Source organism: Dendropsophus ebraccatus, chromosome 8 (assembly GCF_027789765.1).
Source record: "Dendropsophus ebraccatus isolate aDenEbr1 chromosome 8, aDenEbr1.pat, whole genome shotgun sequence".
NCBI classification, from domain to species: Eukaryota; Metazoa; Chordata; class Amphibia; order Anura; family Hylidae; genus Dendropsophus; species Dendropsophus ebraccatus.
The window spans coordinates 113,712,617-113,724,741 of NC_091461.1; the positions used below are offsets into that span (position 1 = coordinate 113,712,617).

Below are 12,125 nucleotides of genomic sequence, written 5' to 3' on the forward strand. Positions count from 1 at the left end.
ACACGCCCTACATACACAGGACCTCTCCGTAATGTCCACATACGGCATCTCAAGCCAAGATAAGCAGCTTTGTTTTGTTGTGTGGCCTATGAGTGTGCGGAATGCCTCTGTAGTTAGGAGACTCAGGACTCCATTTGCTGCCGGGCTGGAATTTGCTAATGAGAGGTTTGGTTAGAGGCGGATTGGCTGTTAAAATCCAGAACCAGGCGGCTAATTGTGTACGAATTCTGGGCAGCAGATCAATAGGCGATGTACAGTTTATGTTTTTTTATGTTTTATTTTATGTCATTTTATAGTTTTTTTTTTCTCCAAGAGATAACAAAGCAGAAACATCCTTTACATTTCACTAAAATGATAAGAGGTTACGGGCGCGACCACGAACATCCTTTTTTTTTGGATGACTGACATTTCGCAACCCAAATAATAGACATTGGGGGAAATTTATCAAAGGCTTTTGCGCCTATTTTTAGGTGAATAATTGGATTTTGGGTCAAAGTTCTATTTATGAACCAATATTCGATGGGCCTTTTTTGTAATCTGCCTGTTTTGAGTATTCACTCAAAAATTTGAATAATCCGAGATTTGTGCCCAAATTGTCATTTGCCCCTTTTAAAAAAAAGTTGCACAAACTATGTCTGGCCAGTACCAGGTAAAACTGTTTGCGACTTTTTGTGCGACTTTTTACTTACAAATTTACTTTTGTGACTTTTTGAAAATTCTAACCAAATATATTGGGCAAAAAAAAACTACAATCCGCATTAGAATAGGTGCACAGATTAGGCTCCTTAGTAAATTCCCCCCCTGTTGTTTTAAAACAACGGCCGTTATTTGGGTGCGAAATGATGGTCGTCTCAAAAAACAGCTAAAAAAAGACATTGTAGGGGAGATTTATCAAACATGGTGTAAAGTGAAACTGGCTCAGTTGCCCCTAGCAACCAATCAGATTCCACCTTTTATTTTCCAAAGAGTCTGTGAGGAATGAAAGGCGGAATCTGATTGGTTGCTAGGGGCAACTGAGCCAGTTTCACTTTACACCATGTTTGATAAATCTCCCTCATAATTGTGTGGTTGTGGCCAAATCTAGTATAGCATACAGTTTTATAGGTAATGATATGACAAATGCAGTAAAAGAGTACAGCCACATGAATATCTGAGTGGAAATTAAAGGGGAACTCCAGGTAGAGGTTAAGAAAAATGAAACTTCTGCAGAGGCATATAGCATTACTTACCTATCTATTCCAGTTTTGAAACTACCAACAATCCATTTGTTTGGGGGGGGGGGGGTGTTGTTCTGTATTGTGTTTCTGTCCTTCCTGGTTTAGCATTTCCCAGAACGCAATGCTTTCCCTTAGCTGATCATCACAGTCTCCCACCCATCACAATTAGTAAAATTAGTGCTGCACCTGCTTCTGGCCGGTCAGAGATGGTGAATCACTCAGGGGATTGCGGGACACAGCCACGCCTCCTGTGACATCATGCCCTGCCCCCTGTCTGCATCATCAGCCTGTGCTCAGCAAACACACACAATGTGAGACAGAGGCATGGAAGATTTGTCTCCTAAAGTGGGAGAGCAGTGGGAGCAGGAGGCAATTTTTTTTTCACTTTCTGGATTTCTATCAGCTACCAGTGTGGCAGAACCGCACAGATTTAGTAATAGGCTATGTTCACACTACGTAAAAGTACGGCCGTTGTTGCCATCGGCAACAACGGCCGTACTTTGCACGGTGTGGAACACTGCCTATTCTTCTATGGGATCCCGGCCGGAGCGTATACACATAGTATACGCTCCGGCCGGGATCCTATGCGGGGCCGCAAATAACTGACATGTCAGTTTTCTGCTTTTAATCAGACCAGGCAGGGTTTTGGCCGTTCTCAAGCCAGCTTATTTCTAACTACTCACACTGCTGTACATCGGCTAGAGGCTGTACCTGGTACTGCACTTGTTCCATAGAAGTGAATGGGATAAGTTGTACTCAACCATCTTCACCAATTCCAGAGACAATAAACAGAACACAATGCTTTACATTTAAAAGGGTAGTGCAAGCTTAGAAAAAACATGTCTGCGTTCCTCCAGAAATAGCAGCACCTCTCCTGTCCTCAGTTCAGGTGTGGGGTTTTACAGCTCAGTTACATTGAAGTGAATGGAGCTGAATTGTAATACCACACACAGCCTGAGGACAGGGGTGGCGCTGTCATTTCTTCTAATCCTGAATAATCCCTTCAAGGCGCTGATGCTACATCATTGGCATAACACACTGTAAATGGACGGAATGGCACAGGCACAATACATGTCAACCAACCCTGGTTAAATCCTTGGTGGTTAGTCATAGGGGGGGGCTCCTTGTGTGACCCCTACAGCACCCTCACTATATAAGACTGCAATGTTTACCATGTATGTATGTATGAGGCAGGACCTAGAGGCTGGCTATTAGTTTTACGCTGACAACAAAACATTTACTATGTAAGTAATTGCTGGGTGTAATAGATATATATATATATATATATCTCACATATTTTACATAGTTTGTCCTTCTCGGCAGCCATGAGAGGAAGCATCCTGTTGTGAAGCAGTAAGTATCTACTGTATGATAGGTGCCTGCTCATCCACTTCCTCTGCCCCGTCATGTTACTGAGTTATGGCTGCCGCCCGCCCGCCCATGCTCGGAGTGAACCCGTACAATATTTATAGGGGTGTAATAGGATCCTAATAAGAAAGGATATCCCCGAAATAAAATATTAATACACTAGCTGCAAAACAACAACTCTCTGTACTTGTAGTAACAGGTAATCCATCACTTGGCTGACACAAAAAAAAATACACAGTATAGTTTGTGTAATCTGAAGCCTGCTGTAATGTTATGCCAGGTAAGGGACACCACTGAGTGACACTGCCAGCATCAGGCCTGGAATGAGACAAGGCCCTTTGGCCTGGCTCGGAGATTTCTCTTAGGTCTCATTCACATCTTGGAGTATGGTGCCAGTATGTGCTTGAAATAAGAAGGTATTTATACCTGATAACTCCAATGCACTCCAATTTTATACTGGATTAGAAAAAATACAGCTGCTTTCTTACAAAAACAGCGCCACCCTTGTCCTCAGGTTTTGTGCGGTATTACGATTCAGCTCTAGTCACTCCAATGGAACCGCACACCCAAACTGAGGACAAGGGTGGTGCTGTTTCTGGAAAAAGGTGTATACCTGGAGAACCCAATCAGTCTCGTATATTGTAGGGTTCCCACCTATACCATAGTTGGTTGCAGAGGCGTAGTTAGGATTCATGGGGTCTCATAGTGAAAAAAAGTATGGGGCCCCAAGAATCCTTTTATGAGCTCCCCTGGTTTGAACCAGCACCCCCGGCATTCCTTCATCTATGCAGACACATGAATGACGTCACTCATGCGCAGGTAGCCAGGATAATGAACGCCGGGGGGCTGCGTCACGGCAGGTAAATATGTGAATGCTGGTCAGAGACCCTGTCCAGAAGCAGCTGTAGCGCGTACCATGGAGGCAGACCATATTACACCAGGGTGGGCCTCCCATGGGCCTCGTAGCACTTGCGCGGTCTGCCCCCAACCATTGCCATTGGTTGGTTGTTCGACATTGGAAGACAACTCGGGTATTCTCATTTCAACTTGTTATCTACTATCCATAAGACATTACAAGCTGATTGCAGGAGTCTGACCAACAGGACCAACAGGACCCCTACCATCCCAAGAACAGGGAAGCAATTGTCCCTACAAAGAATGGAGCACTAGGTATGGGTGACAAGCTCAGATGGGTCTACCCCTTTAACAGTACTTACAGGGTGAGCAGGCTTTGTGCTGACACCCTGACTGTCCATGTAAGAATTCTGGGTACATCTGTAGCCCACTGAGGTTCCATGGGATTTGTAGATTGCGTAAAATTGTCCTTAGAGCCTGTCCACGTGGGTTGAATTTGACATGGATTTCATTGTGGATCTTACATAAATCTGCATTTCATGCATGTGAGTGGAGTTCCTCTAATCTCGTTCAACTGCAATGGGAAGCTGCACTGCAATCCCCCAAGGAGATAAGAGACACTTCACTTATTTTAGGAGGAAGTGAGGAAGATAAGCCTCTTTGAGCGGAGAGCAGCAGCAGCGGAGGAGCGCACGCTCTTCCATATACAAGCTATGGCACACTGAGGCAGGCGGAATTCCACCTTATTTACTCAGTATGAACATACACTGAAGTGGCCTTCTGAATATGAGCATCTCTGACACCCCCAAAAGTCTACAAAGACTGCAGAATAGCCCCTCATCTTCTCCAGCCAAACCAACTGCTAACCCTTTAGAGCTATGTTCACACAATGTATTTTTTTAAAACAATGGCCGTTCTTGTCATTAAAAAAAAAGGTGTTGCATTGAATTCAATGTACAGGTCACACAATGTACGGCGGTGGAAATAATGAGTGAATTATTTCTGGCCATTCTGCATTGAATTCAATGCTATTTTCAGATGCATTGTGTGAATATAGACCCATAGGCTTATAGCCTATGGGGGAGACTTATCAAACATGGTGTAAAGTGAAACTGGCTCAGTTGCCCCTAGCAACCAATCAGATTCCACCTTTCATTTTCCAAAGAGTCTGTGAGGAATGAAAGGTGGAATCTGATTGGTTGCTAGGGGCAACAGAGCCAGTTTCACTTTACACCATGTTTGATAAATCTCTATAGGCTTATAACCTATATTTTAAGACACAGTTCACGGTAATTGATATTTTATAAAAACTTTATTTGAATAACTTTATTGCTATGTTCACAGGAAAGGTGTCAGCCCCCAATATAGAGAATTATGTGGCATAGAAGCTTCTAGAGCTATAAATACATAACTCTAGCCCGAACCTATTCCTGGTGAGGAAGCTCAGTCATATCTACTACAACAAGTCTCTCAGGAAACAACAGAAGCGCCACCATCTCCCGCCCTTCCTGTCCTCCCCGCCCCCAACTCCGATAAACAGCCACTGGGGGGCGCACCACCGCGCATGCGCACAGCCTCCTGGGAGTACACACTGACGAAAAAACTTGGGAGGTGAAAAGTTTCACAGGCAACATGTCCGGAACGGCGAACGTGTCCGCTATGAAGAAGGTGGTGCAGCAGCTGCGGGTGGAGGCCGGCATCAACCGGGTGAAGGTGAGAGGGAGACCCCCGCTATCCGTGTGAGGGCTGAGGCTGAAAACTACACGGACCCCAAACTTCCTGCTGAGAGGAGGGTGGGGGAGGGGAGAGGTTCCTGCACCGTGTGCCCTGCTGTCCTGTGCGGCTGTGAGGGGAGGCTGAGCGGTGTGCTACAGGGTTATATCAGGGGAGGACAGGCAGATAGTGGGGACTGTGTCACCTGTAATGTGCTCAGTGCAGGACACAGCGCCCCCTGTGTCTGAGAGTGGAGGAAGCGCCCAGCTCTGGGCTTCTGTCTGTACACATATGATCAGTATGATGTGATATAGGCCTAATGGGGAGTGAAGGGGCAGGAGAGATGGACGGGAATGAATGCGAGTGGAGGGAAGGGAATACAATGGGTAGGAATGAATGTGACGGGAGGGAGCGTGAAGGATGGGAGTGAATGCGATTGGAGGAACGCAATGGGCAGGAATCCGTCGGGAGGGAGCGTGAAGGATGGGAGTGAATGCGAGGAGAGGGAGCGCGACGGACGGGAATGAATGTGACGGGAGGGAGCGTGAAGGATGGGAGTGAATGCGATTGGAGGAACGCAATGGGCAGGAATCCGTCAGGAGGGAGCGTGACGGACGGGAATGAATGCGAGGAGAGGGGGCGCGACGGACGGGAATGAATGCGAGGAGAGGGGGCGCGACGGACGGGAATGAATGCGAGGAGAGGGGGCGCGACGGACGGGAATGAATGCGAAGAGAGGGAGCGCGACGGATGGGAATGAGTACGGCGGGATGGACGGGAATGAATGCGAGGAGAGGGAGCGCGACGGACGGGAATGAATGCGAGGAGAGGGAGCACGACGGATAGGAATGAATGCGAGGAGAGGGAGCACGACGGACGGGAATGAATGCGAGGAGAGGGAGAGCGACGGACGGGAATGAGTACGGCGGGATGGACGGGAATGAATGCGAGGAGAGGGAGCACGACGGACGGGAATGAATGCGAGGAGAGGGAGCGCGATGGACGGGAATGAGTACGGCGGGATGGACGGGAATGAATGCGAGGAGAGGGAGCGCGATGGACAGGAATGTGTTGCAAGGGAGCGTGACGGACGGGAATGAATGCGATTGGAGGACCACAGTGGGCAGGAATCAGTTGCGAGGGAGCGCGACGGATGGGAATGAATGCGAGGAGAGGGAGCGCGACGGATGGGAATGAATGCGAAGAGAGGGAGCGCGACGGATGGGAATGAGTACGGCGGGAGGGAGCGCAACGGGACGGGAACGGATGCGATTGGAGAAACACAGTGGGCAGGAATCAGTTGCGAGGGAGCGCGACGGACGGGAATGAATGTGAGGAGAGGGAGAGCGACGGACGGAAATGAGTATGGCGGGATGGACGGGAATGAATGCGAGAAGAGTGAGCGCGACGGACGAGAATGAATGCGAGGAGAGGGAGCACGACGGATAGGAATGAATGCGAGGAGAGGGAGCGCGACGGACGGGAATGAATGCGAGGAGAGGGAGAGCGACTGACGGGAATGAGTACGACGGGATGGACGGGAATGAATGCGAGGAGAGGGAGCGCGATGGACGGGAATGAATGCGAGGAGAGGGAGCGCGATGGACAGGAATGAGTACGACGGGATGGACGGGAATGAATGCGAGGAGAGGGAGCGCGATGGACAGGAATGAGTACGACGGGATGGACGGGAATGAATGCGAGGAGAGGGAGCGTGACTGACTGGAATGTGTTGCAAGGGAGCGTGATGGACGGGAATGAATGCGATTGGAGGAACACAGTGGGCAGGAATCAGTTGCGAGGGAGCGCGACGGACGGGAATGAATGCGAGGAGAGGGAGCGCGACGGATGGGAATGAATGCGAAGAGAGGGAGCGCAACGGACGGGAACGGATGCAATTGGAGAAACAGTGGGCAGGAATCAGTTGCGAGGGAGCACGACGGACGGGAATGAATGCGAGGAGAGGGAGAGCGACGGACGGGAATAAGTACGGCGGGATGGACGGGAATCAATGCAAGAAGAGGGAGCGCGACGGACGGGAATGAATGCGAGGAGAGGGAGCGCGATGGACGGGAATGAGTACGGCGGGATGGACGGGAATGAATGCGAGGAGAGAGAGCGCGACGAACGGGAATGAGTACGGCGGGAGGGAGCGCGACGGACGGGAATGAATGCGAGGAGAGGGAGCGCGACGGACGGGAATGACTGAATGAAGAGAGGGAGCGTGACGGACGGGAGTGGATGCGATTGGAGGAACACAGTGGGCAGGAATCAGTTGCGAGGGAGCGCAACAGACTGGAATGAGTATGGCGGGATGGACGGGAATGAGTACGGCGGGATAGATGGGAATGAATGCGAGGAGAGGGAGCGCGATGGACGGGAATGAGTACAGCGGGATGAACGGGAATGAATGGGAGGAGAGGGGGCGGGATGGACGGGAATGAGTACGGCGGGAGGGAGCGCGACGGACGGGAATGAATGCGAGGAGAGGGAGCGCAACGGACGGGAATGAATGCGAGGAGAGGGAGCGCGACGGATGGGAATGAGTACGGCGGGATGGATGGGAATGAATGCAAGGAGAGGGGGCGGGAGGGAGCGCGACTGACGGGAATGAATGTGAAGAGAGGCAGCGCGACGGACAGGAATGAATGCGAGGAGAGGGAGCGTGACGGACGGGAATGAATGCGAGGAGAGGGAGCGCGACGGAAGGGAATGAATGCGAGGAGGGAGCGCAACGGACGGGAATAAATGCGAGGGAAGGGAATGCAATGGGCAGGAAAGTGACGGGAGGGAGTGTGATGGACAGGAATAAGCGGAACAGACGGCAGGGAGTATGATGGATGGGAATGAGTGTGACGCATGGAAGGGACCACGATGAACTAGAATGAATGCAACGGGAGGAAGCGTGATGGGCAGGGAGTATGATGGATGGGAACCAGTATGATGGACTGGAATGGGCATGATGGATGGCAGGGGAAGTAGGCAAGTAGTTGTCTTCTACGCTCCTGTCGTCTCTGCTGGGAGGGGTGGGGGAGGTGGATCTGTGCTGCCATCCGCACTAGGACATGTCCTAATTTTTCACAGTGGGGGTCGCTGCATTCACTTGAATGGTTGCAGATCTGTGACCATTGGCAATTTTACAGGACGTGTGAATACAGCCTTAGTGTTCTATTCAACGGGCCGATGGGGGACCGATCAATAATGAAAACGAGTGCCGATCTACTAGATCAGCGCTCGTTTACTGGGCTTATTCCACGGCCTGATAATCGTTTAGTAAGGGGCTGCCGGGACATCGTCACCAATGTCCTTGCAGCCCTTGTTAAACACCATACATTGCAGGTCTTCTCCTGTGCTCCTTCTTCCTCTCGGTCCTGCGTGCAGCAGCTTCCGTGTGCCTGACTGAGCTGCGGTCCTGGCCAGGGATTGGCTGAGCGGTCTGTCAGCTTAGACAGGCCGCACCGAAGCTGCTGCTGCACGCGGGACCAGGAGGAAGAAGCAGCGCAGGAGAAGACCTGCAACTTGTGTAGGTAATGTATGGTGCTTGTGAAGTCGCCTGCCGCTCATCGTTATTCCACACAGCGATGCGCGGTCGGTGCCCGATGATTTTAGGTTTGAACCTAAATAAACGATCAGCCGATGACACGATCATCGGCTGATTGTTGTCTCTATTCCACAGAGCGATAATTGGCCGATAATCGCTCTGTGGAATAGCGCCCTTATTCTGGCATTAGTAAAAATTGCTGAAAGATACAGAATGCAGCATGTAAACTGGCCAGCTCCTCCATAACTCCATTAAAGGGGTTGTCTAGGATTAAAAAAAGGCAGCTTGTTAAAAAAGAAAAACAGCGCCAACAATTCATCTACATTCACTTTAATGAAGCTGAGCTGCAATACCACACCCAACCTGAGGACCCTAGTGGCACTGTTTCTAAGCCTGGATTTCCCCCTTTAAGCCCATAGTGCACCTTTTGTACCGCTGCTGACACTTACCTGATCGAACTCCGCACATAAGAAAACTTGAGACGCTGCCCCACAGCTTTACAGGAGAATTTTCGCCCACAGATTTACAATAGAAAGCAAAGTATGGGGAACCTAATGATCTCTATAGGACTGAAGCTGAAGCCATACTTTTTGTGTTTCTCCCATCTTGAAGGTTTCCCAGGCCGCCGCTGAGCTGAAGACGTTCTGTATGCAGAATGCACAACACGATCCCTTACTGACTGGAATCTCCTCGAGCACAAACCCTTTCCGACCCCCAAAAGTCTGCTCCTTCCTGTAGCTTCTTCCTCCTCCTCTTATGGTAAGGATGTGTTGGTAGCTTTGTTTATAAGGTATACAACTGGCATCCTATATACTTATTAATACTTGCATTAGCCGACTGCTATCTCTTCCCCCCCCCCCCCCCCTTATCCCATGTGTAGGATGTGGTATAATGAAGCGCACCGTACCCGCTAGAGATTAGCAAATGTACAGTATAAACAAAGCAATTCCTTAGCTCGGCAGTCGGCTTATCAGCCAGAAGTGCGTGCTGGGAAAAGCTGGATCCAGTCCTGGGAAACAGGAAGAAGTTTTCCAGGACTGGATCCAGCTTTTCCAGGCACCTGATAAGCTGAATGCCAAGCTAATGAAGTGATTCGCTTTGTTTTTACTGTAAATTCGCTAATTTCTAGAACCTGCCTATTACACCAGTGGTGTCAAACTGGTGGCCCTCCAGCTGTTTCAGAACTACAATTCCCATCATGCCTGGACAACCAAAGCTAAAGCATGATGGGAATTGTAGTTTTGCAACAGCTGGAGGGCCACGGCTTTAACACCTGTGAATTACACCATATATGTGCATGCTCGGCTCAGCTGAGAATTCATGTGCTCTTATGGTGGGGAGCACCATCGGCATTTGATTCCTGCTGCCTTCCCATTCCATGGGGAAGGTGGAGACAGAGGCTTGGAAAACAGGGATGCAGCCTATTACCTAGGCTGTATCCCTGTTTTCCAGGCGGTACTCGGGCTGTCTCCACCTTCCCCACGGAATGGAAAGGCAGCGGGAGTCAAATGCCGATGGTTCGGGTTCATACGAACATGAACCTCAGCCCTGTTCGATCATGTCTACTCAGAACAAAACTATTAGGCAGCAGAAATCCAACATGGCTGATCCTTCTCCCTGACAGATCCTGTACACATTAGGTGGAATGTCTCACCCCGATAATGGTTTCGGATGACACTTACCTTATGTATGGCCGGCTTTAGTCTCCTAAGCACAGACAATTACCATAATAGCGGCTTATATCCTTAAGCAGCAGAGGACAATGAGCAATTTGCAGTAACCAGAATGTCCTCGGGTTTTACAAGTTTCTGGTTATACTAAAGCCTTTCAATTGTTTGTTGTATACGGAGCAACGAAAAGCTGAGGAACAAGGTGAGTCTATGGTGGATCACTGCAGGGGCTGATGTATGTATGGATCTAAATCAGGGTTGGGGAACCTTTGGTCTTCCAGCTGTTGCAAAACTACAACTCCAGCTGTCCAGGCATGATGAGAGTTGTAGTTTAGCAGCAGCTGGAGGGCAGAAGGTTCCCTATTGTTGATGTAAATGAATTATTAAAGTGTCACTGTCATTTAATTTTTTTTTGCAGAAATTAATAGTAGAGGCGATTTTAAGAAACTTTGTAGTTGGGTTTATTAGGCGAAAAATTTATTTTTATCATGAAAAAGCAGTTTGAAGCTCTCTCCCCTGTATTCATTGTTCTCTGTGGAGAGGGGATGGGTGAAGGGAGATGAGGCACCAAAACAAAACAACAAAGAGTTAATTTACAGTTACATCACCAGGCTATCTTCTCTGAGGTCAGCACTGACCTCTGAATACTGGCTTTCACACAGGTCCCGCTGTGTAATCCTTTGTTCTCTACTGGCGACTAATCTCCCTCCTCCCCTCTTCATAGAACAGACAGGGCCCGACTGATATAAAAGAATCAAGATTTCCTGATAATGAGCAGTGAATGAGAGAGAGGAGGGAGAGGGGGGGGGGGACCTGGGGAAAGTCCTCATGAATGCAGATAATGACATATTTGCCTAATAAACCCAATCACAAAGTTTCTTAAAATCGCCTGGACTATTGATTTCTGCAAAAAAAATAAAAACGACAGTGACACTTTATTGTTAATCAGTGAATCGATCAAAGTGTCGGATCCTGGAGTTCTCCTTAAGGCCCCGTTCCCACTGAGCAAAGGTAGCGGAATTCCGCAACGGAATTGTCTGCCGCGGAATGATGCCTTTAGCCTCCCGCTCATAATGGGAGTCTATGGTAGGCGCGCGCGCCTCCCATATAGACTCCCATTATGAGCGGGAGGCTAACAGCATTCCGCGGCGGACAATTCCGTTGCAGAATTCCGCTACCTTTGCTCAGTGGGAACGGGGCCTTACGCTTGGAGACCACTCAGCTCCTTGGTACTGAGCCCCTGGACTCCACTACCGTATCAGTTTGTAACTTTTTTTTTTTTTCTCTCCATTTTCTACAGATTTAACCATAGCTGGAGCACAACTTGTTCTGAGGGCTCGGTGTAACTCCAAGCTGACCCATGGATGTGCCAAGTTTTCTATTGTACATTTCTATCATCTGACGTATAACATCTACCTCTCCTCCATTGTCGGCTATTTGCAGTAATTTGCATTTATCTTTTTAAAAAATAAAAATCAGTTTTTTTTATATACACTGGTGACTAATCACAATAAATGGGTTTTTTTTCCCCCCATTTTGTTATCTTTGGTGTGGAATGATGTTATCCAGCATTTAGAGCCGTGATACAGAGTCTGTATTATATCTGCAAAGCTATGAACACCCTCGGATCAGCTGATCCGGACGTGTATAACCATACAACCCTATTCTAGTTCAGGTTAAACAACTTCTACTTATTTAACAATCCTTACTTATTAGGAAGCTAATTCAATCTATTGCAGCATCTCCAGTGATCAGATGTAA

At 48.7% G+C, this 12,125-nt stretch overlaps 1 protein-coding gene across 1 annotated transcript; it reads left to right on the plus strand.

Moving 5' to 3' along the window:
* Positions 1-4,847: 4,847 nt before the first annotated feature.
* On the plus strand, positions 4,848-11,898 carry GNG5 (G protein subunit gamma 5). The gene is made up of 3 exons (XM_069981475.1): positions 4,848-5,153; positions 9,307-9,453; positions 11,665-11,898. The coding sequence occupies exons 1-2, from the start codon at positions 5,073-5,075 to the stop codon at positions 9,430-9,432; spliced, it is 207 nt and encodes a 68-aa protein (XP_069837576.1). The 5' UTR covers positions 4,848-5,072; the 3' UTR covers positions 9,433-9,453; positions 11,665-11,898.
* Positions 11,899-12,125: the final 227 nt, after the last annotated feature.